At 33.9% G+C, this 22,915-nt stretch overlaps 5 protein-coding genes and 1 pseudogene across 6 annotated transcripts; 2 read left to right on the top strand and 4 right to left on the bottom strand.

Moving 5' to 3' along the window:
* The first annotated feature begins 4,129 nt into the window (after window positions 1-4,129).
* On the top strand, window positions 4,130-9,311 carry LOC143612004 (uncharacterized). Its single transcript, XM_077086090.1, has 24 exons — window positions 4,130-4,426; window positions 4,518-4,692; window positions 4,915-5,132; window positions 5,208-5,313; window positions 5,394-5,495; window positions 5,589-5,648; window positions 5,735-5,813; window positions 5,904-6,051; window positions 6,177-6,300; window positions 6,382-6,565; window positions 6,652-6,680; window positions 6,764-6,912; window positions 6,984-7,086; window positions 7,175-7,270; window positions 7,352-7,404; window positions 7,500-7,626; window positions 7,712-7,774; window positions 7,846-7,905; window positions 7,974-8,209; window positions 8,305-8,398; window positions 8,466-8,602; window positions 8,675-8,755; window positions 8,836-8,941; window positions 9,028-9,311. Exons 2-24 carry the CDS (start codon window positions 4,519-4,521, stop codon window positions 9,097-9,099), a joined length of 2,601 nt encoding a protein of 866 aa, XP_076942205.1. The 5' UTR covers window positions 4,130-4,426; window position 4,518; the 3' UTR covers window positions 9,100-9,311.
* A 978-nt stretch (window positions 9,312-10,289) lies between these two features.
* Window positions 10,290-12,819, bottom strand: LOC143612016 (heterogeneous nuclear ribonucleoprotein 1-like). Of its 2 annotated transcripts, XR_013149883.1 has the most exons (3): window positions 12,504-12,819; window positions 10,929-12,160; window positions 10,290-10,511 (listed from the first exon to the last, which is right to left on the bottom strand). XR_013149883.1 is itself a non-coding variant. In XM_077086099.1 (2 exons), the coding sequence occupies exons 1-2, from the start codon at window positions 12,723-12,725 to the stop codon at window positions 11,030-11,032; spliced, it is 1,353 nt and encodes a 450-aa protein (XP_076942214.1). In that variant the 5' UTR covers window positions 12,726-12,819; the 3' UTR covers window positions 10,741-11,029. The 2 variants fall into 2 exon arrangements, 1 of the variants encoding a protein (XP_076942214.1); XM_077086099.1 differs by lacking the exon at window positions 10,290-10,511 and having other exon boundaries at window positions 10,741-12,160.
* Window positions 12,820-14,788: 1,969 nt separating this feature from the next.
* On the top strand, window positions 14,789-15,655 carry LOC143612009 (protein PROTON GRADIENT REGULATION 5, chloroplastic-like). Its single transcript, XM_077086095.1, has 2 exons — window positions 14,789-15,438; window positions 15,519-15,655. The coding sequence occupies exons 1-2, from the start codon at window positions 15,160-15,162 to the stop codon at window positions 15,621-15,623; spliced, it is 384 nt and encodes a 127-aa protein (XP_076942210.1). The 5' UTR covers window positions 14,789-15,159; the 3' UTR covers window positions 15,624-15,655.
* A 272-nt stretch (window positions 15,656-15,927) lies between these two features.
* On the bottom strand, window positions 15,928-18,641 carry LOC143612017 (eukaryotic translation initiation factor-like). Its single transcript, XM_077086100.1, has 6 exons — window positions 18,636-18,641; window positions 16,903-17,033; window positions 16,444-16,591; window positions 16,234-16,359; window positions 16,064-16,129; window positions 15,928-15,972 (listed from the first exon to the last, which is right to left on the bottom strand). Exons 1-6 carry the CDS (start codon window positions 18,639-18,641, stop codon window positions 15,928-15,930), a joined length of 522 nt encoding a protein of 173 aa, XP_076942215.1.
* Window positions 18,642-19,354: 713 nt separating this feature from the next.
* On the bottom strand, window positions 19,355-20,558 carry LOC143612010 (acid phosphatase 1-like). Its single transcript, XM_077086096.1, has 3 exons — window positions 19,955-20,558; window positions 19,660-19,869; window positions 19,355-19,549 (listed from the first exon to the last, which is right to left on the bottom strand). The coding sequence occupies exons 1-3, from the start codon at window positions 20,338-20,340 to the stop codon at window positions 19,372-19,374; spliced, it is 774 nt and encodes a 257-aa protein (XP_076942211.1). The 5' UTR covers window positions 20,341-20,558; the 3' UTR covers window positions 19,355-19,371.
* Window positions 20,559-20,866: 308 nt separating this feature from the next.
* On the bottom strand, window positions 20,867-22,247 carry LOC143612013 (large ribosomal subunit protein uL14x/uL14z/uL14y-like; annotated as a pseudogene).
* Between the last annotated feature and the right edge of the window lie 668 nt (window positions 22,248-22,915).

The following is a 22,915-nucleotide window of genomic DNA, read 5'->3' as shown; positions in this document are numbered from 1 at the left end:
TACTTATAAATACATAATATTAATGACCAATACAATGTATTTATATAAAACAAAATAACATATTTATGTTGGTATTTAATTTTTAAATTAAAAAAAGTTATTAAAAAGAGAAAATGAAATATTAAAAAGAAAAAATGAAATACAAAACAATTAATAAGAAAGAGAAATGTATTTAATATGTGAGAGATGAGGGAAATTTTAGTAAGAAACATTTTGGTGATGACATGTGGCATTAGAAAACTTTATTTATTATATAGTATAGATATTTTCAAGGATACACTAAGATAACAAGATGGATATTTATCAAAGGGCTTTGGTCTTATGTATCTAACGAGTATATATGATTTTTCTACATATAAGATTGAGGGTTTGAGTATTGTGGTGGACAACGAGATAGATTAGAAAGTAGGATTAGAATGTGTATGTTGTTTGAGTATTGTGGTGGACAACGAGATAGATTAGAAAGTAGGATTAGAATGTGTATGTTAGCCATTAAAAATTAAACTAAAAGACATGCAAAACACAGTATCTTTAGCCTACGGTATTAACGTGTGTAACGTGATTTCTTTTCTCATAAGCCTGAAGTTTATGTAGTGAACAATGATCTTGATTTAAAAGTAGGTTTAATGAGTATATGTTATCCATAAAAATTAAATAAACAAGAGATTAGCAAAGTATCATATATGCTAAAAAGAGGTAATATTAAGTTAAGTTTTCTTAACATAACGCTTTTAAAAGTATTTATCTGGTTTCATAACTTTTTTATTTTACCATTATCAATCTACACTCTCTAATTAGAGGCTACAAGTTTTGCCACTTGTTATTCATATATTAAACTTCATCCTCTTTAATTTATAATAGTTATCATTCTTAAATTTGTGCTTCAAATTTTGTTAGTTTAATATTTACCTTCTATTTTTTTTTTCTAACATTTGATATTTATAATTATCTTTTACTTTGAAATTGGTTTAAATACTATTGTACAATGACTGTATTAATAGTGTTTAACGGGTTTATTGTTTATTGTATACTAATTATTTATTAAATATTGTATTTTCAAGAACTACACGTATAATACACGAGCCTCAAACTAGTAATTAAATATTATAGTAGAAGCAGTCGGAGGGTCCTACAACAGGTCCCTTTTCTTTTTCCAATATTATTTTCAATTTTTCATCTCTAGATCTGTTAACAACAACAATTTTGATATAAAACTTTTGATAAGCAAGTAAAAAATTTGTGAATAACATCTTTCAATTATATAATAATAAATAATAATTAACAAAGAAATATATTTGAAAACAGTTTTACAATAAAAAGCATACATGTGTTGAGAAAAAAAATATATAATAGTTGTGTAAAGGAATAGAAGAGTGTTGAGTGGGTATGGGTGGCCTGTCAGAGTGGAACCTGGAATAGGTCCGTGACAACGAAAGTATGGGCCTGGATGAAATACGCACCTCCATACACAACCACACACATTTGCAATGGACCACGTCGTATCGTAGGCTACAATTTCACTAACAAACAATATTAGTAGTATTAACTTAAATGAAATAACCTTAACGTTTAGTGGAAATATCATGAAATTTCAATTAATATACTACTTTGTGTCGAGTCTTACGTTAATACTAATAGGACTATTTACGTGACGAACCGATTTGACGAGGTCTTGTTTGTGCTTGGCTTGTTTACAAAACGAACCGAGCCAAAATCAAGCAAACATTTTTCAATCTGCCTTGAGAGGATTTCGAACATAACTAATTTGTGTTTCAATCCCTTTAAAATTTTCTACAAGAAATAAGTTTTTAAGTTAAATCTGAAAGGAAAATAAATTACTAGCTTCCAATGGTGAATGATAGTTAGGGTCAGGGGTGGTCCCGGCCCCTCCGTTTTTTTTGCGCAGCATGGTAATTTTACTCGTTTTCGTTTAACATTTTTTCTATATTGTGTAAATTTATCCGTTTCCAACCGAAAATTTGATCCCAACCCCCTTCGTTTACGGATTTTTTAATATGTATTTTCGTCCGCCTCCCTCGACATCTTCATTCAAGCTTCACCACTGCTAACTCCCATGTTCGAGAGTTCCACGTTAGGAAAAGAAGAGAAGGAAAGAAAAAAATGTGGGTTTTCTTTCTTTCGTAAAGAAAAAAAAAAGAAAATAAAGGAGCTAAAAGGGAAAGGAAATAAAAAATGTACATGAAACAAATTCTTAATGCCCTAAAATTTGAAGTGAGCAACTGAAATTATGAAACTAACAAAGTGAGAAAATTTAAAATGATTTAAAAAATCAACAAACATATAATTCGAGTAACTTGAATCAAACCGAACGCAGTGTATGTTTGCTTTTGCTTGGCTTGTTTTCAAATTAAATTGAACCAATCGGCTCATTTACAAACCGGGCCGAAATATAACAAGCATTTTCCAAGTAAGCGGCGAGCAAACGATGAATGACAAGTGGTTTGGACAACCCTACATGCAGTAACTTAAATATTATTGTCTCTTAAAATTCACAAATTAAGTATATTATAGTTAATCTAACTTGTATAAAGTTAAACTGGAATCTTACGATCACTCGTGTCACCTTTCACAAGATGCTGACATATTATGTATAAACTTTCTATATTACCAAAATTAAATAAAATACGTAACACCAAAATTAAATAAAACACGCAACTTAAAGAAAAAGAACAAAAATTGTGTTAAATATCTATCTATATTCTATATATATCGAATCTGTTATCAATTCCATCTTCGTTGTCTTACTTTGTCTTTAGCATTGCATGTGAATTCCTATTGGTTGGGGGCCTTCTTTCTTTTCTTAGTAATTATGAATTAGTCCAAAAAATATACTTTTAAACCTTTTTCCTTCACAAAACATTTAGTGTGGTAGATTATGACACATGGTTTGTCAATCTCTTCTATTAAATAACTTAGTTTAAGATGCAATATATCACATAAATGTACTATAAAACATATATAGCCTCTAAAGATTATGAAAACTAATTAACTTTATTATTAGTAGTACTATAAAATTATATAAATACGTTAAAATAATAATATAAAAAACCCTGATTAAATTATATATTAATTATGGTAAAGATGAATCACAATAAACAATAACAAGTTTTTTGACCTCTGTGTTGCCGGTTGGTCAATTTAAATAGTCAACAATATACGATAATTGGTAAAGCCACTGCGACTCCAACACCACCAGGGTGGAATCCAACTACGATAGATGATCATACTTAAATGTAAGTTAAAATAAGCATGTCCTAACTATATATTCGAAATTTAAGAAAACATAGTATTTTAAAATTTGTAAGGGAAAATAATATATGCTAAAAATTAATTATGAAAATAAAAAAGATATTAAAATCAAACTCGAAAATGAATGTAATTGATTTTGAAAAATGAATGTTGCTATATAAAGGTGTCTAATTTGAAAATTGAAAATTAGTAACTACCATTGAAAAAGCTTGTACATGTGTAATGAACTAATAAGTTTATTTCATGAATAGTATTTATTGTGAGATAACTAATATTTGGTTTTTAAGATAGAAAAATGTTCAAATAAAAAGAAAGAGTTTCTTAAGAATGGTAAGAACCAATAGATTTTTGACAAGTGGCATTACAACCAATGGTGAAAGAACAATTTTAAGAAACTATGTCGGTTATAGTGGTGAAAGAGTAATTATAAGAAACTATGTCGGTTTTTGGTAATTTTAAATCTCAACCATTGATTAGCATGATCCAATGGCTATGATTTATTCCTAGTCTTCCTAGAAAACTAATTCTTTTTAGTATAATCCTCCCCTTTTAAGATATATATAATATATGATCTATCTAGTAAACACTAAAGCCACCAAAAAAAAATAAAAAAGATAACTAAATTATCTTAACAAAATTTATATTTGCATATGACTCATGTATTCTCTTTCTATATATTTCTTTCTGTTTTGAAAAATGAAAATCTTCCAAGGTACTCCGTATAAAACAAAGAAGAAAACGTTATCCGCAAAAAATCATGTAACCACCACCACAGGGCCAGTGCTTTATTATAAATGGCTGATTGAATATATAAATATAAAATAGGTAATAAGTATATTAATAATTTCAAACATTATTTGAATAGTCAATAGTTCCATGCTAAATAGTTTTACTAGTAGTTTGGCGATGGCAAATGTTTGTCGGTATCACCAAGCATGATATATATATTGAGCTATATATATATATATATATTTAAACTTGATTATGCTTTACATTAAACATATGTTATATCCATTCTCAACTACTTGATGTACTATCTATCTATCTAGTTAGTTTTGTCAGGTCTCCACATTCATTTCTGCCACTAACTAATTACTCTTTTATAAAACAGTTTTAACTGTCTTCTGTCAATCAAACTGCCTGCTTAAGACTTAAGGTCTGTGTTTTATGTATTCAGTATCAATGTATATATAACTTGTTATCTTTATTAACTTACACTTGGAGTTCATATATATTTGTGGTGACAGGATGAGAGTGGCGGTGGTTGGTGCGGGCATTAGCGGATTGGCGGCTGCGTACGAGCTTACGAAAGCCGGTACCGAGGTGGTGTTATATGAAAAGGAAGACTACCTTGGTGGCCATGCCAAAACTGTCACCATGGATGGTGTTGACTTGGACCTGGGCTTCATGGTCTTCAACAGAGTATGCATTACTTAATTACAAAAATTTATAAACTGGAATTTTGAAACAAGTTGTTAACTAGCTAATTATTTATTTAATATGTAATTTGAAATTGGTAAAATGATTAGATGTGTGTGATTTTAAATTGGTAGAATGTTATAGAATGCATATAATCCACCACTGATTAAGTCAGCAATATAAAATAAACTGTTGTTTATATAAGTTTGTTAATATACAATGTAGGTGACATATCCCAACATGATGGAATTGTTTGAGACACTCGGAGTTGATATTGAGCTTTCCGATATGTCATTCTCGGTGAGCTTAGATGACGGAAAAGGCTGCGAATGGGGCAGTCGAAACGCTTTATCCGGTTTATTTGCACAAAAAAAGAATTCGCTAAATCCTTACTTCTGGAAGATGATTCGAGAAATCACTAACTTTAAAGACGACGTTTTAAGGTAGTAGATTTAGATTACATTTCAAATGTTTTATCCCAAATGCGTTGACCGATTTATCTATATGCATATGTATAGGTATCTTGAAGAGGTTGAACAGAACCAGGATATTATCGATAACCAAACATTGGGAGACTTCATCAAGTCACATGGTTACTCTGAATTGTTTCAAAAGGCTTATCTTGTAAGCCTTTCATATATAACTATTTTTTCTTTATGAATAATATACTTAATGTCACTTTTAAGTTAAAATTTATATAACAGGTTCCGGTATGCTCCTCTGTCTGGTCTTGCCCTGCAGAAGGAGTTTTAAGCTTCTCCGCATTTTCGATTCTTTCATTTTGTCGCAATCATCATTTACTCCAGGTATTTATTTATTAACAATTTAAAAAAAATATCTAAATATTTCACAGCATGCATTTGAAAATAATATTTCATAATTGTCGATTTTTTTACCAGCTCTTTGGTCGCCCTCAGTGGTTTACCGTCAAATGGCGTTCACAGACGTATGTTAAAAAGGTAATTCTTTATCTTCAAGGTTATAAAATAAAATTTTTCACAAATAAGAACTATATTATCTTAGACTGTTAGTTATATGCTCAAAGGTGAGAGAAGAACTAGAGAACAGAAGCTGCCAAATAAGAACAAGTTGTGCGGTTAAGTCTGTCTCAAAACATGATGATGGTAATTATATTTGCATATATATATATATATATATAATGTTTAGGACTCTTCTACTGTTACTGTTATTGATGTTAAGGATTTATTGAGCAGGTTGTTTAATAGTGTGTGAAGATGGATCTGAAGAAAGATTTTCTGGATGCATAATAGCCACACACGCACCCGATACTCTCAGGATATTAGGAGAAGAAGCGACATACGAAGAAAAAAGAATACTTGGCGCTTTTAATTATGTTTATAGGTATGCTGATAACAAAAGAACACATTTTAGCCCTCGAGTAGGACCAAGATCGAGTACACTCGCATGTAAAGAAATAAACGTGACATAATTCACATATGAAAAAATTCAAGTTTTTTTTTTTGCAGTGATATTTTCCTTCACCGTGACAAAAGTTTAATGCCCCGGAACCCGTCAGCATGGAGTTCATGGAACTTTCTTGGAACAGTGGACAATAGAGCTTGCTTAACATATTGGTTAAATGTGCTTCAGGTTTATATCATTCATTCACTTTTATCCAAGAGTTAAACTGAACTATGCTTTATGTTTTCAATAATCTACAATAAAATGCAGAACATTGACGAAGTGAACGGGCTACCTTTTCTGGTTACGCTAAATCCACCCCGAAAACCAAAAAATACGTTTCTGACATGGACAACCGGACATCCGGTCCCATCAGTTGCTGCATACAAAGCTTCACTTTTGCTTAATAATATTCAAGGGAAGAGAGGAATATGGTTCTGTGGCGCATACCAAGGTTAAAACTTAAAAAAATATTTTATGTTAGTGAAGCAAAATAGCAAATGTTTTTTATATTTATGGATTATTATTTGTTGTTCATAGGTTACGGGTTCCATGAGGATGGACTAAAGGTAAATAACTACTTTAGTACATTTGACATGTGAGCGTTTAATGTTTGTATCGCATGTATCTCAATCGTTTTACATTGTTTCAGGCTGGTATGGTTGCTGCAAACAGCTTGCTTAATAAGAGTTGTGAAGTTCTAAACAACCCGAAACATATGGTACCTTCGTTATTGGAAACCGGTGCCCGGTTTTTCGTTGCTAGGTTCCTTCAAGATTACATTGCTATGGGCAGTTTGATGTGAGTAATATATATTTTAACTTTAAAACTCCATACATAAGCCAACTTAATATATTGTTTAATTTGTACAGATTATTGGAAGAAGGCGGTACGATGTTTGCCTTTGAGGGAACTAGAAAGAAGTGTCCTTTGAAAGTATATTTGAGAGTTCATAATCCACAGTTTTATTGGAAGGTCAGTTAACGCAGCAGTTGTCAAGAAACCGTATCTTTTGTTATAGAAACAGTCCAATAAGTTATACTATTTATCTGTTGTTTTTCAGATTGTTACAGAAGCTGATTTAGGCCTTGCAGATGCCTACATAAACGGAGACTTTTCATTTGTTGATGAAAAGGAAGGTCTTTTGAATATGTTTGTGGTACGATTAACGGTTTTTGGATGATATATAATAAAGTAGTCACACTTTATGCTTCCTTACTGAACTTGTCATGTTTCATAGATATTCATTTTTAACAGAGATTTACAAAGTTCTGCCTCCGCGTGTACTAAGAGGTAGTTTAGTTAGTTAGTTAGTTAGTTATACATAAGTAACATAACCTTCAACTGAGTTATACACTTCATTTATGGATTATGTTTAATTTTGTTAGAGGAGGGTGGTGGACACCTATGTTTTTAACAGCTGGGGTTGCATCTGCTAAGTATTTTTATCATCATATTTCGAGGCAAAACTCTCTTACTCAAGCCCGAAGAAACATATCTCGCCACTACGATCTGGTACTTCAAATTAAATTTCTTCGTTTTAGGACTTTAGTAAGCAAACTTAGCAAGCAGTTTAACATATTTCATTTGTGGTGTTTAGAGTAACGAACTCTTCGCCCTCTTCTTGGACGAGACCATGACTTATTCATGTGCAATATTCAAGGTGAGAATTTCAACTTTCAACTCTATGTTTCAAAATTCTTGTTGAAATACAACTCTTTGTTGATGTAATAGAGTGAAAATGAAGACTTGAAAACAGCACAGATGAGAAAAATCACTTCATTGATTGAAAAAGTGAGTTCTTTTGTGCCATTTTAGTTTTTGTACTTAATCTTAATATTAATGAATTCTCTATATAATAGGCAAAAGTTGAAAAGAATCATGAGGTTCTTGAGATAGGATGTGGTTGGGGGACTTTAGCGATAGAGTTAGTGAAACGAACAGGGTGTAAATACACAGGAATCACCTTATCCGAAGAGCAACTAAGATACGCAGAAAGCAAGGTGAAAGAGGCTGGCCTACAGGACCACATCAGATTTATGTTATGTAATTATAGACAATTACCACAAAACTATAAGTTCGATAGAATAATATCCTGGTGAGCACGAATGGCCTAAAAATTATATAAATTTGCTTCATGACAGTTGCATAATGTATCGATATATATTGTATAACATGCGTTTGTGCTTGCAGTGAAATGCTAGAAGCTGTAGGACATGAGTACATGGAAGAGTTCTTTGGGTGTTGTGAGGTGGCATTGGCGGAAAATGGGATATTTGTGTTGCAGGTAAGTTGTGGATTAAAAAGTATAATCATGTTATCATAATGACTAATGATAACTTGGGAATGTTTAGTATATATCGATCGCGGACATGAGATATGACGAGTATAGGAGAAGCTCGGATTTTATAAAAGAATACATATTTCCGGGAGGGTGTTTGCCTTCATTTAGCAGAGTGACATCAGCTATGGCTGCTTCATCCAGACTCTGGTACTACCTTTACTTAATGTTGTTTATTTCTTTGACTTTGACTTTAATGCTCATATGAAGAGATAATGGCAGTGTGGAGCATGTGGAAAACATAGGGATACATTATTACCAGACACTAAGATATTGGAGAACAAACTTCATGGAAAAGCAAAGGTAAAGATTTATGATAATTAGTTGCGACTTACGAGTTGTTTTAATGTACATACTTGACATGACTTATTTTCTGGTTATAGCAAAATACTAGGTTTGGGGTTTGACCAAAAATTTATTCGAACGTGGGAGTACTATTTTGATTACTGTGCTGCTGGTTTTAAGACGCATACACTTGGAGTATATCAGGTAAATTTTACTTCAGATTACACCAAAATCTTTACTTGATAACCTGATAAACATATGTTGATTATATTGTTGTTTGTTGATTGAAGATTGTGTTCTCAAGGCCAGGAAACATCTCTGCACTACACAGCGGCATTCCCTCCGCTTATTCTTTTCCTTGAATTCAGAATGTAATACATTTTCATTCATCATTCAACTCTGTTTTTTCTCTTTCCTTTTTGTATGTCTTGAATATTTAAACACAAAATAAAACACACAAATGGTTGTTTTTAGTTTATAGAAATTTATATACACGGGTGGTCACTGCTTTTCAAAAATAACAGTTACAGTCTTCACCATCCACTGATGCCTCAGTAGAAACATATATGTTTGGTCCTTAGCACTAACTGCAGTAAAATTATGTTAATGTTAAATCAATTTAAAATGATCAGTTTAGCCTTACTAATAAACCAACTTTCTTTTTCATCTTCATCACTCAACCTCGTCCCCTACATACACATACCATCTTTTTCGACCCCCACCTTCATCACTGGTCACTCATGTGTTAGTGATACGTCCAACTCCAGTCAACCATATGATCGCCTATAAGCAAGTCGCCGTCAAATGTTGAGCTTGTCACTCTGTTAAAGAGTACCATTCAAATGTGTTGGGAAAAAGTTTCCAAATAGGGAGTTGGCGAGTTAGCATGAGAATGACAGTCAGTAAGAAGGTGATGGTATTGATAAGGAGATTTGATGTATTTCGAGCTATTTCATCATCTTCACGACATATCAGGGGAAACTAGGATTCAAATGTTAAGTCACTGTCAACCTAGATCAAAATTATGAATTTTAAATATTGATTATTTTCTTACATTATATTTTGTGTTTCATGAATCCATCTATTTTGAATACAACTCTTGAAATAATGACTTTGGTAGTTTTCTTAATGAAATTTGTAGAGTTTTAAAACAGAATTAACCTTACATAAATTGTGTTCTGATTCAAAAAGTTGACATAGCAAATCACTGTAATCCATTTCAGCAAATATTAAAATTGACAATAAACTTCATGCCATACAACAAAATTACTAAAGGCACTGCTTCAAACTTCAAACCATATGTGAGACAACCAACAGGCATGGTCTTGTTAAAAAACACATATCAGACGGTTCAGAAGTAGTTGCAGTTGCTTGATCAGCCAACTTTCATGCATCAAAACAAGTATGCAACAAAAACCAAATGTCATCAAAACAATGCGCAATTCTTACCGTTTTGGCTTGTCTTTTCCTAAATCATATATAAATCAAACGACAAACATGTCGTCCATCATTTCATATCCAGTCTAATGGACTAATGAAATATGTTAAAATTCCTAGAAGATAACCCAAGCTATAACTACAGAGAACCGTGACTTGTAGGGTATCAATTACCCTACATAGTAGTCAAGTAAATATAATAAAATGGACCCCTTCCTAAATTGACATACCATCCAGAAATAGAAACTCCACCCGAATGATGAATGCAACGTGTTACGTGTCTTCATCCACATCAGCATAATCACTTTCAAGCTCCAATTCACCGCTTTCTCTCCTCCTGTACAACACAAGGGCACAGGGGACAAATGATTATGCCATTGTCAAAGTTCAACTACCACTACCATTACCGCTACAACTACCATTATAACTACCGCTATCCACTACAACTAATCAATCAAATCCTTATGCTAGCTTTACTCCTACAAGCAACTTCTTCTTACTCCTACTTGTATACGACCTTTCACCTGCTAAACACATCAGATATCCATCCAGCACAGCATTCAAAATGTTAACAAAATTATCTTAAAACACCATTATAGATAACAAAATCTAGTACACACTATAATAAAATTAAGCAAGCCAACACAGAAGCAAATCATTAATCAAAACATACTACTCAAAAAACACTGCTTATTTTAAAATAAAACCAGCAAAGTAAATAAACTGCAAACTACTGAGAATCAAGCAAGCCAACCAGTCTTGTTGTGGGCATGATTATCCATCCTCAAGAGCCATCATTTTTGCACCCGCAACAGAATAACTGTTTTGCATCCTCCATGATCAAAACCACTGTTTCTAACCCTGTCGAGCTGGAGCACTACCATAACCGCCATAGCCGCCTTGCCCACCATTTCCCTGATCACCTCTCCACCGTGAATTCCCATAACCTGAATTTCCATTTGCATCACCGCCATAACCACTTACCCCATAGTTACCGCCGCCACCAGACTGAAAATCAGCGCCAACACCGGCATTGCTATTTGGACCACTCCCAATACGGCCGCCAACAGCACCGTAACCAGCAGGATTACCATATGACCCATCACCGCTACCATACCCACCACCATAGCCGTACGCTTGGTTTCCATATCCAGCAGCTCCACTAGGAGACTGACCTGTAGGTGCCGCTGCTTGTTGACCACCAGCACCACCACCGCCAGCAACAGAACCACCCCATGGAGCATTACCATAAGCTCCAGCACCACCATATCCAGAATTAGGCTGAGCATTCCACGAACTTTGTGCTGGACCAGATGGGCCGCTTCCATAACCAGCATTCGGAACATTTGGATTACCATACGGTGCACCGGTTGGACCACCATAACCAGGATTCCCACCACCATATCCACCATAACCGTTGTACCCCATTCCATTACTTCCAGGACCATACCCATATCCAGGCGTACCATATCCACCAGACCCATAAGCCGGAAACCCACCACCATAACTTTTATTCTGCATATACCTACCAGAATCCATTCTACCCTCATAAGAGCCCGAATTCCCCCCAGCCCCACCATACCCTTGATACCCACCACCACCGCCACCACCCATCAACCGCCCACCGCCACCACCAAGATTCGCATCCTTCGGAAGCGCCCGTTTCACCTCCACTTGCTTCCCATTCAAATCATGAAACGTCTTGTGCAAAACCCTATCCACCGCTTCCTCCGAATCAAACGAAATAAACCCAAACCCACGCGGTCTGTTCGTCTGCTGATCATACATTACCACTACATCAGTCACCTGTCCATACCCCGCAAAATAATCACGAAACGTCTCTTCGCTTAACGTCGCCGGCAAACCGCCAACAAATATCTTCTTCGTCCTCATATTCCCACCACCTTCACCACCCCTACCACCACTAGGGTTTGCAGCTTTTGATACCTGTTGTTCCTCTCTTGACAACGCTCTCTTAGCCTCAACCTAAACACATACATATATAAGTATATAACCACTAGAGTTTGAATCAAATACAAATGAAATTAATGTGTTAATTGTGAGAATCAAGTAGAGTAATTATATATACAAGTCGACTAACTACATAATCACATTAAAGTAATTACATAATTACTCTATAATTACTCTATGATGTAATTACATAATTAGTCTTAGTGTATATATAATTACTCTATTTGATTCTCACAATTAGCACGTTAATTTCATTTGTACGATTAACTTCCCCCATAACCACTAATAGTTAATACATGAATAATCAATTAGCCCTAATTTACAAGATCTAGGGTTTGTGAAATTAATTAACGCATACCGTACGGCCATCAATGGTGTGTCGTTCTTGAAGAACAGAGTCGAGAACAGAAGGATCTGCGAAGACGACGAAACCGAAGCCACGTGGACGGCCGGTGATCTTGTCACGCATAATAACAGCCTGTAGAATGTCGCCGTAGTTGGAGAAATAGTCCTTGAGCTTATCCTCTGATGTCTCCCATGATATACCGCCGATGAATAGCTTGCCTTGATCTGAATCCATGGGGATGGATTAATGTGTTGTTAGGGTTTGGGTTTGGGAAGTATGGCGGATGGAGGCGATGATGGATGATGATGGGTCAAAGTGATGAGAGAGAGAATAATAATAATAATAATAATAATAATATTAACAAGTGATTTGGGGGGTGGACGGTATTCTTAATCGACGGACCAGATCTAATCTCACAAGATATTTTCACCTTCGAATATACTCCCGCACCTCACACGGTTGTAAAAAAACCCGTTTATACCTGGACTAATTTTCGATTAATCGCTAGTTAAATCGGTTGAAACTGAATAATTATGTATATGCATTTGAAAAGCTACATATAAATTTGAACCCAATTAATCCTAATTAGTTGTCAATGAGCTGGTTGTGAAGTGGTAAGGAGAAACTTGGTGTTCCGTGTGACTTAGATTCGGTACTAGCACATCATTTAGTTTTTGGGCACCAGGTGATAATGAGAAACTAGACAAGTAAGTGGGGTTCATTAGTTGGATCCTTGAACTAAACGTGTTTTTCTCTTATCGTACTGTCGTGACTTTGGACAAGTGTGATGACGGTTTTTCCCGTATCAAAAGGCGAGTTCACCCTGATGTGGTGAATTTAGTCAGTAGCGTATTTGGAGGATTCATTGGACGTAAAAAAATCATGAGTAATCTTCGTTAATCTCGATTAATCGTTAGTCCATGATCCACCGCTGAATAATGTCTAGCGATTTCTATAAAACTGATTACACTTTATCCAGGTAAGTAAAGTTAAAACTTTTATATTTTTGGCCTTTTCTTTCTTTCTTTTTTTTTTGTTTTGATTTTGTTTTTTTTTTTCTATTTAAGAATGTCACTTTTTAGTTATTAAAGATTGTTTGGTGCAAATGATATCGACATGGCTTGATCAAATTAACAACCGATACAAAGAGAAATGATAGATAAGATGGTTGGGGTTCTGCTTTTACCCTGTTTAGCTACTTTTGGTTTAGGTGTGTTTTTTGGTTTTTGAAGTTAAAAATTGGAATATGAAAGTGGAATGATTAGATGCTTTCATGATTAATTGTTCATCTCACTTTGGCTGAGTTGTTCTTAACTGAAATTTAATTGTTGAAAGTTTTAACTTCAATTTTAGGATATTGGAAGTTGTTCAAAAGTTTAGTTGATATCACATGTTTGAGTTGGTCAGATCACTTTGTATTTTAAACTTGTTTTTCTAAAAAGTGATACAGAAAAACAAGTTCAAAATACAGAGTGATGTGACCAACTCAAACAATTAACCAAACGCTAACCTGGTTAGTTTTGGGGTGAAAATTGTCATTCTACCAAGTTGAATGGGTAAAATGAAAATGTTATTTAACATGTATCCCAACATTTGCGGACTTGCGGTCATCATACCCGACTACTCCACCGTTTATGGTCATCATCTTCGGCAATTCATGCGATAGTTAGGGTTATTATAATCCAATAACCATAAAATCTATATTAAAACTTGTTATGTAACACGGAGAGATTTCTCAGTGATGAATTTTTAAAAAGTAAAAGCTCATACATAACAAGTATAGATTGTAATGTTCATTTTTAATGTTCACTCTCAGTGACGAATTTTTAATGTTCATTTTCTTTATCGAATGATATCATCATATTATTATTTATTTATTAGGCATCTATTTTTGTATTGTATTTTATTTATGCGACTGAACTGACCCGAATATAAAATTCAGACGTCATGTTAAAGAAATCCAAGCAATTGTAGGTGTCATCAGTTCTCTTGTATGTATGAAACAACAATTTGTGTTGGTTTGGTTTAGTTTAAAAGGTATGCTCGTCTCCTGAAGATCAACAATATGCTACATATGCGAGCCTCATCATCAGCTTCACTTCAAGCAGGACAAAACAAGAAGAATATGTGATTGGTATGAATTAAATCAACAAAATGTGTCATTAAATGAAGGAATATAAGGGATATAGTGGAAGTAAATCCTAGTGTCAAATCATTTACAGCACACATCATTCATTACATTGAAACTACTAGAACATGTATGAGGTTTAAGGAAGACCAAAATGTGTCACTAAATAAATTTGTTTTGCTTGCATGTTGCAAGTAGTGTGAAGGTTATTTGTAGATAAATTCAATCACATTTTAAAAATGACAAGAAAAAAAATATATATGCTATTTTTATAGGCCATGTATTGTTTCTATTTTCTTGAATGGCCAGTGGCAATTACAACAAAATAAACATAGGAGAAACTATAAATATTTTCATGAAATAAAAAACAAGTGGTACTAGTACCACCAAGAGGGAAGAGAATATACCATTGAATTTAAAACTAGTACACAACAAAATCAACCTAAATTATAAGCCACCAAAGTACATGTGGCTCTCAAGAATTCTAAAACCTCGTATATACATAAACCTATCAACACACATATCTTACCTCACACTTCAATGGCAACTTCATCAATCTCTGCGAATGTGCTTTCTTCTTCCTTCCATGGAAGTTGGGGAACCTCCATAGCCGGTGAAGATTATTCCGCCATGTTGGCTAAGAGCTCCGTTGCACCAACATGGGTCAAAGTTGGGACACCGTTATGTTATGGACCGATGATGGGAAATGTAAATGAAGGCAAAGGGGTTTTTGCTCCATTGGTGGTTGTCACACGTAATATTGTTGGCAAAAAACGTTTCAACCAGCTTAGAGGAAAAGCAATTGCGTTACACTCACAGGTACACACACTTGTCTGAACGACAATACATGTACGATTGATTTCAAACACAAACTTTAATTTAATGTAATTTTGTTTCAGGTAATCAACGAGTTTTGTAAAACCATAGGTGCGGATACAAAGCAAAAGCAAGGCCTCATTCGTCTGGCCAAAAAAAATGGAGAAAAACTCGGGTTTTTGGCTTAAGTTCATACACCACACACATGTAGTTTGTATCAAGATTTCCCATCTTAATTGTAATATCTTCTCAACATGTCATTCAATAGTTTTTTTGCTATAGCATAGACCAATGAAATATGAATTAAACAAAAAAAAGTGATTAAATAGTAATACAAGGTGAAAAAATATAGTTAGTCCACAAGTACAAAGCATAAAGGAGATGTCAAAATTCAAAATTTTACTTGTAACAAGTGAATCTTGTAAAGTTATAACTGAACATAAAGATATGATATTATAGCCTTGAATTGAACATGTAACAGGCCACTCGCTACTACACATTATGTCGACCAATTGCTGTTCTTGTCGTAGAATCATCCTGAATGAAAAAACCAAACAAATATATAAATATAAAGTTCTACAAAAAAAAATTGGAATGAAAATGGAGAAAGATGATAAGAGACAAGTACATGAAAGTTGTAAGTAATCTTGTCTGATACATCTGTAATTTCTTTCCACTTTCTTCCAATGCTCATCTACATATCACAAGTTAAAATACAATGTTAAAAACAGGGTCACTGTATATGTAAATAATATACAGTTAAATGAATATTATAGAGTAGACTAGTAGAGTTAAAACCTGAGCAGCTTCATTAGCTGCATTTTTAGTCCACAATGAAAGTTTATCCTGCCATTGTCGCACAGCAGCAACCACGCCGCATATCTCATCAGCCTCGTCAAATTGCTCCCCAATCAAGGCCATTAACTACCAACAGAATATGTTATTTAGGTCAACGAATACACAAACATATATAAGTCTTAAAAGAAAAATATACACTATTATACTGACAGTTTCAAGGCACATGGTTTCAAGTTCAGGCTTTCTAAGCATCTCCAATGGTGGAGATGTGGCACCGGTCTGAATTCCAAACCAAACCCATAGAAGGGTGTTTCCATTGAAGATGGCCAGCTGGATGAGAGAGACGAGGGACGGAATGCTTCAAAAGTGTACGACATGTTCCACTTCAACAAAGCAAATACATGCTCAGCTTAAAGTCCGATCCAATTATCCCGATTAATCTCATTTAATACCGATTAATCACTAGTCTCCGCCCAACCGCTCGACTACCGACAAGCATTTTTTACAACACTGGGTACGATCCGGTTTCGATATTTTCAATGGTACGGTATTCGGTATATGGTTTTACTCTTTTCGATTTCGCCCTAAATTATGATTCATTAACAGGTAAGCCAAGTATCTTAAAATTTAAACTAATGATAGATCAAAAGAATGGTAATTAGGGTTTACCACCAAAACTCTTCGACGGTTTGGAATGTGTAGACCTTGCGAAGGTTATTGCCCCAAGCAGCGCCTTGTTTATTAGGTTTTGATTTATTCTCGAACCAAAACGTCCACTCTCTCTCTAACTTATGCGGCTGCTGCTATCAACCGTCTCCGCCGTAGCTCCGGTAGCATCCACCGCCGCTCCGTCGTTTGACAAAATTATATTGTCGGCCCAATTAGGTGGCCCGATATAACAAAGCAAAGAAGTTGAATTTTAATTTCTAAACATTATTGGAAGTTAAAGACATATTAGCTTACAGGGATTAAATAAAAGAGTGATTAAGTTAAGCTTGGTGTCAGACAATCCTTCTGGGTTATGATCAGCGTCCACCGATTCCGTCTTGTTTTTAACTCATCAGACGAATAACAACAACTCGCGACAATCAATACATTTGATTGCCATGTGATGTTAAGATCACTTACGATGAATATTTTTTAATTCCTAATTTAAATTTAACCAATTTAGGCTTTTAGGGGGTGTTAGGGATTGCTTCTTTAAAATGTTTTTTGCTTTTTGAAGAGTCAAAATGTCCAAAATGCTCCTTCAAAAGCAGCTAAAAGCATCAATTTGGTGTTTTTGAATGGGCATTTTAGACATTTTGTCTCTTTAAAAAACAAAAAACATTTTAAAGAAGCAATTAGAACTTCTTAAAATATTGGTATTAAAGTGATTTTTCCTTCATTTAAGAAAACATTCTTCTCATTTGGCTCTCATCCTTTTATACATAAAGTTTTAGTCTTCTAAAGTCACATTTAAGGCGATGAATTGAGATGAACGGGTTAGACAAGATTTACTAAATTATCATCTTTCTTGGGAATGATTAAGGACAGAAATTAGTGAAGATGGAGGATTAGGGTTTAGGATCTTTTGGATGGAGGGTTAAGGGCCTTTATCAAGACTTTTACACCGTTGGTTGCCTTATGTTTGATTTATTAAATTATTAACTTTACGATGTTTTAGTTATTGGTAGCTCACTAATGCTATATTTCTTTTTTACTTTTCATGCATATAATTTTTTGTTGTTTCGATCCATGTATGATACATGGTTTCTATTTTCTAATACATTTTTCATGTTCATATATTGTTTTTGAATTCGAGGGTCTGATCACTGGAAGCATATTTCTATCTTTTTGGATAAATGTATGGTTTATTTAAATCTTACCATTTTTAAACCCAATCAATAATTTTATTATGCGTGAAAATTTACGAGTATGATTGTTATATATTAGGAGGAACAAAACTATGTGCTTCTCAGGCCCGGTCCATGGGCCAGCTAAGTCAGGCTTAATTTTTTAAGTGTTAATATATACATAAAAAAGCACATGTAAAATACAAATATATGGTATGTTTAACAGTGTAGTTTCTTGTCCTTGTTGGCAGCCCATGCTTTCATTCTAAACTCTCCCCCACCAATGTTCGATCCTCCTTGGTAACATTTATCTAGTAGTATTAGTTTTTAATATTACCTTGTTTTAAGTTTTTCTTTCTCAAGAATATGTATACCTTGAATTTGCACTATATACAAATCACATTTATTTCTTAAAATCTTAAATTAAAAACTTTTAATTTTATATTCATCTACAGATTAAGATTAAGTGTATGTTATATATAAACATGAAAATAGCTTGGTAAATTCTTAAAATAAAAATTATATAATATCATCTCTTTATGACTCGTTAAGGGTCTTAAATTTAACCTTCATTTTAGGCCGTCAATATAGTTGGGCCGATCCCTGGTGCTTCTCACAAACATAGACATGTGATTCTTTTTTAGTTGAGACTTGAGTCTTACATTTTGGTTATTGAACTATGTCTATTGTGTTTTTTACTTTTAACACTAGCTAGATCAGGGTTATTTAGTTGTGTGTCACCAAAATCCAATCTTTCTCGTCTTAAAGTGTAAACCAAATTGTGTGCTTTTTAGCCTAGTACTTAGCTAATCAATGTACGGTTGTACACACATCATACAACGTGAAAATTGTAGTTCTCATCAACAAAATTTGTAAGAATTATTGTTTACAAAAACCACATAACTTTATAGGTTAGTGAAATCTTGGTTTTCAATTCTAAATTTGAATTCATTAAAGCCAAATACAACACAATACATTATACATGCCGCCCAATACTTTTATTTTCAATTTTAGTGGCGCACGCAACTTGTTACTCGGTCGCTTGCTGTATTGATGGAAACACTACTTTTCATGTAAATTTAGTTAATATATTTCAACATCAACTACAGATATTTTCACTCAAAACTAATACCGATGCTAATAAGATGTCTAATTAAAAAAGAAAATCAAATGTCCATTCTCATTTTATTCAACCCATCCAAACATAAGATCACATCACAGAAATACAAAATACATATTTGGAAACAAACCAAAAAACCACCTGCTTTGGTTTGCATGCAAAAAAAAAAGTGAATGAAGATGTTCAAGCAACATAGTAAAGAGAATTTGGGAGCTTAAATGTCCTTCTAGCAGTTGGGAATCCTCTAATACTACTCCATTGGTCTCCCAATATTCCCCAAATACGGTAACCATTCTTCATCAACTCGTTCCTCACACCCGCCTTGTATTCTTGAACCGTTTTACATTCGTCTTCCTCGCTCCTGATTCAACACACCAAACACAAACTCTTAAGTAGGTAATCAAATCAAATCAAATCATCAAAACACGCACATGCGTTTGTGTGTATGTAAAAGATTTAGAGTTTGCATACCTTAGATAAAGACTCTTCCAACCATAGAATCCAACATCAACAAGATTGTCAATAGTGGCAGATCTTAAATGTTCTCTTCTAGAAGAAACCAAAAAGATTTGTATTCCTTTTTTCTTAATATCATGGTACAAGTTCAAACTACACTCGATAGCGGTCGCTTTCCCTTTGCTCATCCATTCTTCAAGACCAGTCACATTCAATGTCTCCCCACTAAAAAATAAAACTTGTTGCTTGTTAGTACTTAGTAAACTTTTATGATAATGAAAATGATGATGAGATTAAGATACTAACTTACCCGTAATCATGTTTCTTGTAGTAAGGGACGGTTGATAACAAGGTGTCATCAATGTCAAAGATCCAGGCATCTTTGCCATCATTCTTTAGATCACAAAGGGTGTTGAGGTATAGAGAACATTCATCTATGGTGGCTTCTGAGTCAGCCTTGTATTGGGTCCCGGTCATGTACTTACCAATGTAACTAGTACATTCGGATGGAACGACAGAGAAATCACGAATGTTGTTCAACTCAACATTCATTCTCCAAGCTTCACAAAAGTTCTTTAAGGTTATTTGGAGACCAGACTTTGTTCTCGTCCTCTGGTTCATGATGTTCCAGTCTGCAGCCGATGTTAACACGCCGGCAAGGAACAATGTGGCTAACAACATAATGCATCTGGCCATTTTTTAGTAACAAAGATCTCTCTAAATGACATGGAGAATGAGTTTAGTTTAAATAGGCTTAAATTATTTTTATTTAATTAGAAAGGTGGGGTCACACGGGTGTTGATGATTAGATAATTAATATCATAATATATACCAGATAAAGATAACCAGATAATTGATTGGTTGTACAAGAGATGGATAATAAAGAATGTCTATTTGTATTTATTTTGACAAGCTGGAGGCACGTTACTAAATATTACTTATTAACATTGTCAACTCAAACATCGTGCCATCAATTAAACATTTGACCAAATAATGTAATGTTTTCCAGCTCAACAAATTCATTATCCATCAAATGGCATATAAATGCAACAAAGACCTTTCTTTAAATATAGTCTTCTCCATGTAAACTGGACAATAGATGACAAACAATAAAGAAAATGTCCAAGCGATGAAGCGAATAGGGCCGAGAGGGTTAACTAAAGGTTCAAAATTCGTTGTACTTAATGAAAAAAAAAACTGGTGTTTTACGAAGGGAAACAACTTAAACAATGACATTAGCTGCACTAGCAATTCTTGGCCAATGGACACAGATCAGCATTCCTTCCCAATCGGTCCACTGATAGCAGACTCTAAATCATCAAACCGTATAATTTGTAGATATGAATGATACAAACAAGCATTTTACTAGTGTTATAGGATGTACAAAAACATCATGTACCTTTCATTTCTCCTTTTGGGTTGACAATAACACCAGTATTATCTGTTATAGAACAAAATGTAATTTGTTAGGTGATTAAAATTAAGTTGTAGAGGCCAAAAAACATCCAGCATAAAGCATATTTAACAATCAGATAAAGCAGTTAAAATTCCCGGAACTGTAAACCAACAAATATGGAAAAAAAAAACTTGGCTAGTCTGGATACATTTTTCACCGAAAAACCAAATTTAATGAAGATAGAAATACTCGAACAAAAAAACTACAACATATGATGACAAAATACATTTAAAGATGCATGCATATAGATTTTGTGAGATTGCGAGTGAGGCACTAATGAATATAGAGACAGAAACCTAAAGGGCAAAAGGGCATCAGCAACAAAATAATGGGATCATATGTAAAGTTCTGTTCTTGCCGTGAATGAAAAATAAATAAACAGAATATACATTTTGGTTTATGTAAAGCCTAAATGGAGCAGATGTGAGCTTGGGAAGCATAAACACATCCGTAACGATAGGCCTAAATTAATTTCCCAAACGTGTAACAGTATCAGACAATGAAGATTAAGAGATACTTGACTAGTCTGGTTACAAAAAGAAAGAAGGGGTAGATATAACAAAAAAAATACCTAACTAAAGCAAGCCCACCAGATTAAGAGTATCAAACCAGGTCACGACTAGTCATTGACCAAAAGTTTTCCTGAATATGGTTTATTTCAGTCTAATATACTGTCAAAATGTGATCATGATATACAATTATACATGTAGCATTATACTTGGTAAAACATATAATCAAGCAACAATACTGATAAATAGTGTAAATAAATTATGTTTGGCATATTAAAATTAGTTAACTGGTCACATTTTAACTAACACACTCATTTTGACTAACAAGACAGAACACTTGAATAAGATTACATAAGCTATATAACCTTAGAAGTACATGAAAACGCCATCCTTTCGGCGCCTAAGTTGTCTTGACGGATATTATGTAAAGGTTCTTGGCTCCTGTGTTATCCGCACAGTTGACCGTGGCTGCCACTGGCAGACCCAGTGACATTCGGATATATGTTGCCCGCAGAACTATGAAAGGCAAATCAAACATTGAAGATGGGGATTATGGGCTCAATGTGGCCCAGTGGACTGGCCCAATTTACATCTCTATTTGATTGTTGTGGTCGTTAGGACTTAGGAGTCTTGGAAAGTTAAGAGGTACATACATTGGGTTTGGGTAGTCTCAACCTAGTCATGCTTGAAACCGGTTTATAAGGGAAAGCCAAGGTTAGTTCGGGTTTTATCGGTTTCAATGAGAGTTTTCAAACCGATTACAACTCTACAATTCGAGTCGGGTCCAAGCTCAATTAAGAAAATGTTTTGATTTAGGATGAAACCCGTTTCGGTTATCAATCCGTTTTTTATTCACCTCTAGTTGTTGGGGCCACACTAGACACCTACTTGACATCTAATGTGTCATTTCAACAAAACATGAAAACATGGGTGTCATTTCATAATTAATAATATGTTGACTATGTCAACCATTGTAACCGTCAATACACTTTATTATATAAATTCAATAGAATCATGTATATTAATATGCTTAAGATTTTTTTAAAATACTGTATGTATAGTCTTTTGTCAAAATGTATATGTGCATATACACTATACATACAAAACTAATTTAGAGACAAAATAAAATTAAATATGTGACAATAGATGAACCTTTTTTTTTTCAATTTACTTTTTTTAATTGAAGCACTTGCTACACGTGTTTGTTTAATTCTTATGGTTTTCAACATAATTTTAGTTTGAACTTTGAATTAGCGCTCCTATTTAACAACTATGGTTAAATACACACTAGTTACCTACATGAAAC

This window comes from Bidens hawaiensis, unplaced genomic scaffold, assembly GCF_021521415.1.
Source record: "Bidens hawaiensis isolate Kalapana, Puna unplaced genomic scaffold, B.hawaiensis_p1.1 tig00032923_1, whole genome shotgun sequence".
In the NCBI taxonomy this organism is placed as follows: Eukaryota; Viridiplantae; Streptophyta; class Magnoliopsida; order Asterales; family Asteraceae; genus Bidens; species Bidens hawaiensis.
This window is presented reverse-complemented; position numbering and strand designations above follow the sequence as displayed.

Coding starts and splice junctions, on each gene's coding strand:
- LOC143612004 (XM_077086090.1), top strand. CDS start 4,519: ATGAGAGTGGCGGTGGTTGGTGCGGGCATTAGCGGATTGGCGGCTGCG. Junction 5,133..5,207: donor TTTAAAGACGACGTTTTAAG/GTAGTAGATTTA, acceptor GCATATGTATAG/GTATCTTGAAGAGGTTGAAC. Junction 6,301..6,381: donor ATTGGTTAAATGTGCTTCAG/GTTTATATCATT, acceptor AATAAAATGCAG/AACATTGACGAAGTGAACGG.
- LOC143612017 (XM_077086100.1), bottom strand. Junction 16,360..16,443: donor AAACCATGTGCCTTGAAACT/GTCAGTATAATA, acceptor TTCTGTTGGTAG/TTAATGGCCTTGATTGGGGA. Junction 15,973..16,063: donor AGATTACTTACAACTTTCAT/GTACTTGTCTCT, acceptor TTTTTCATTCAG/GATGATTCTACGACAAGAAC.
- LOC143612009 (XM_077086095.1), top strand. CDS start 15,160: ATGGCAACTTCATCAATCTCTGCGAATGTGCTTTCTTCTTCCTTCCAT. Junction 15,439..15,518: donor CAATTGCGTTACACTCACAG/GTACACACACTT, acceptor ATTTTGTTTCAG/GTAATCAACGAGTTTTGTAA.
- LOC143612010 (XM_077086096.1), bottom strand. CDS start 20,340: ATGGCCAGATGCATTATGTTGTTAGCCACATTGTTCCTTGCCGGCGTG. Junction 19,870..19,954: donor TACAAGAAACATGATTACGG/GTAAGTTAGTAT, acceptor TTTATTTTTTAG/TGGGGAGACATTGAATGTGA. Junction 19,550..19,659: donor TGGAAGAGTCTTTATCTAAG/GTATGCAAACTC, acceptor GTGTTGAATCAG/GAGCGAGGAAGACGAATGTA.
- LOC143612016 (XM_077086099.1), bottom strand. CDS start 12,725: ATGGATTCAGATCAAGGCAAGCTATTCATCGGCGGTATATCATGGGAG. Junction 12,161..12,503: donor ACACCATTGATGGCCGTACG/GTATGCGTTAAT, acceptor GTATGTGTTTAG/GTTGAGGCTAAGAGAGCGTT.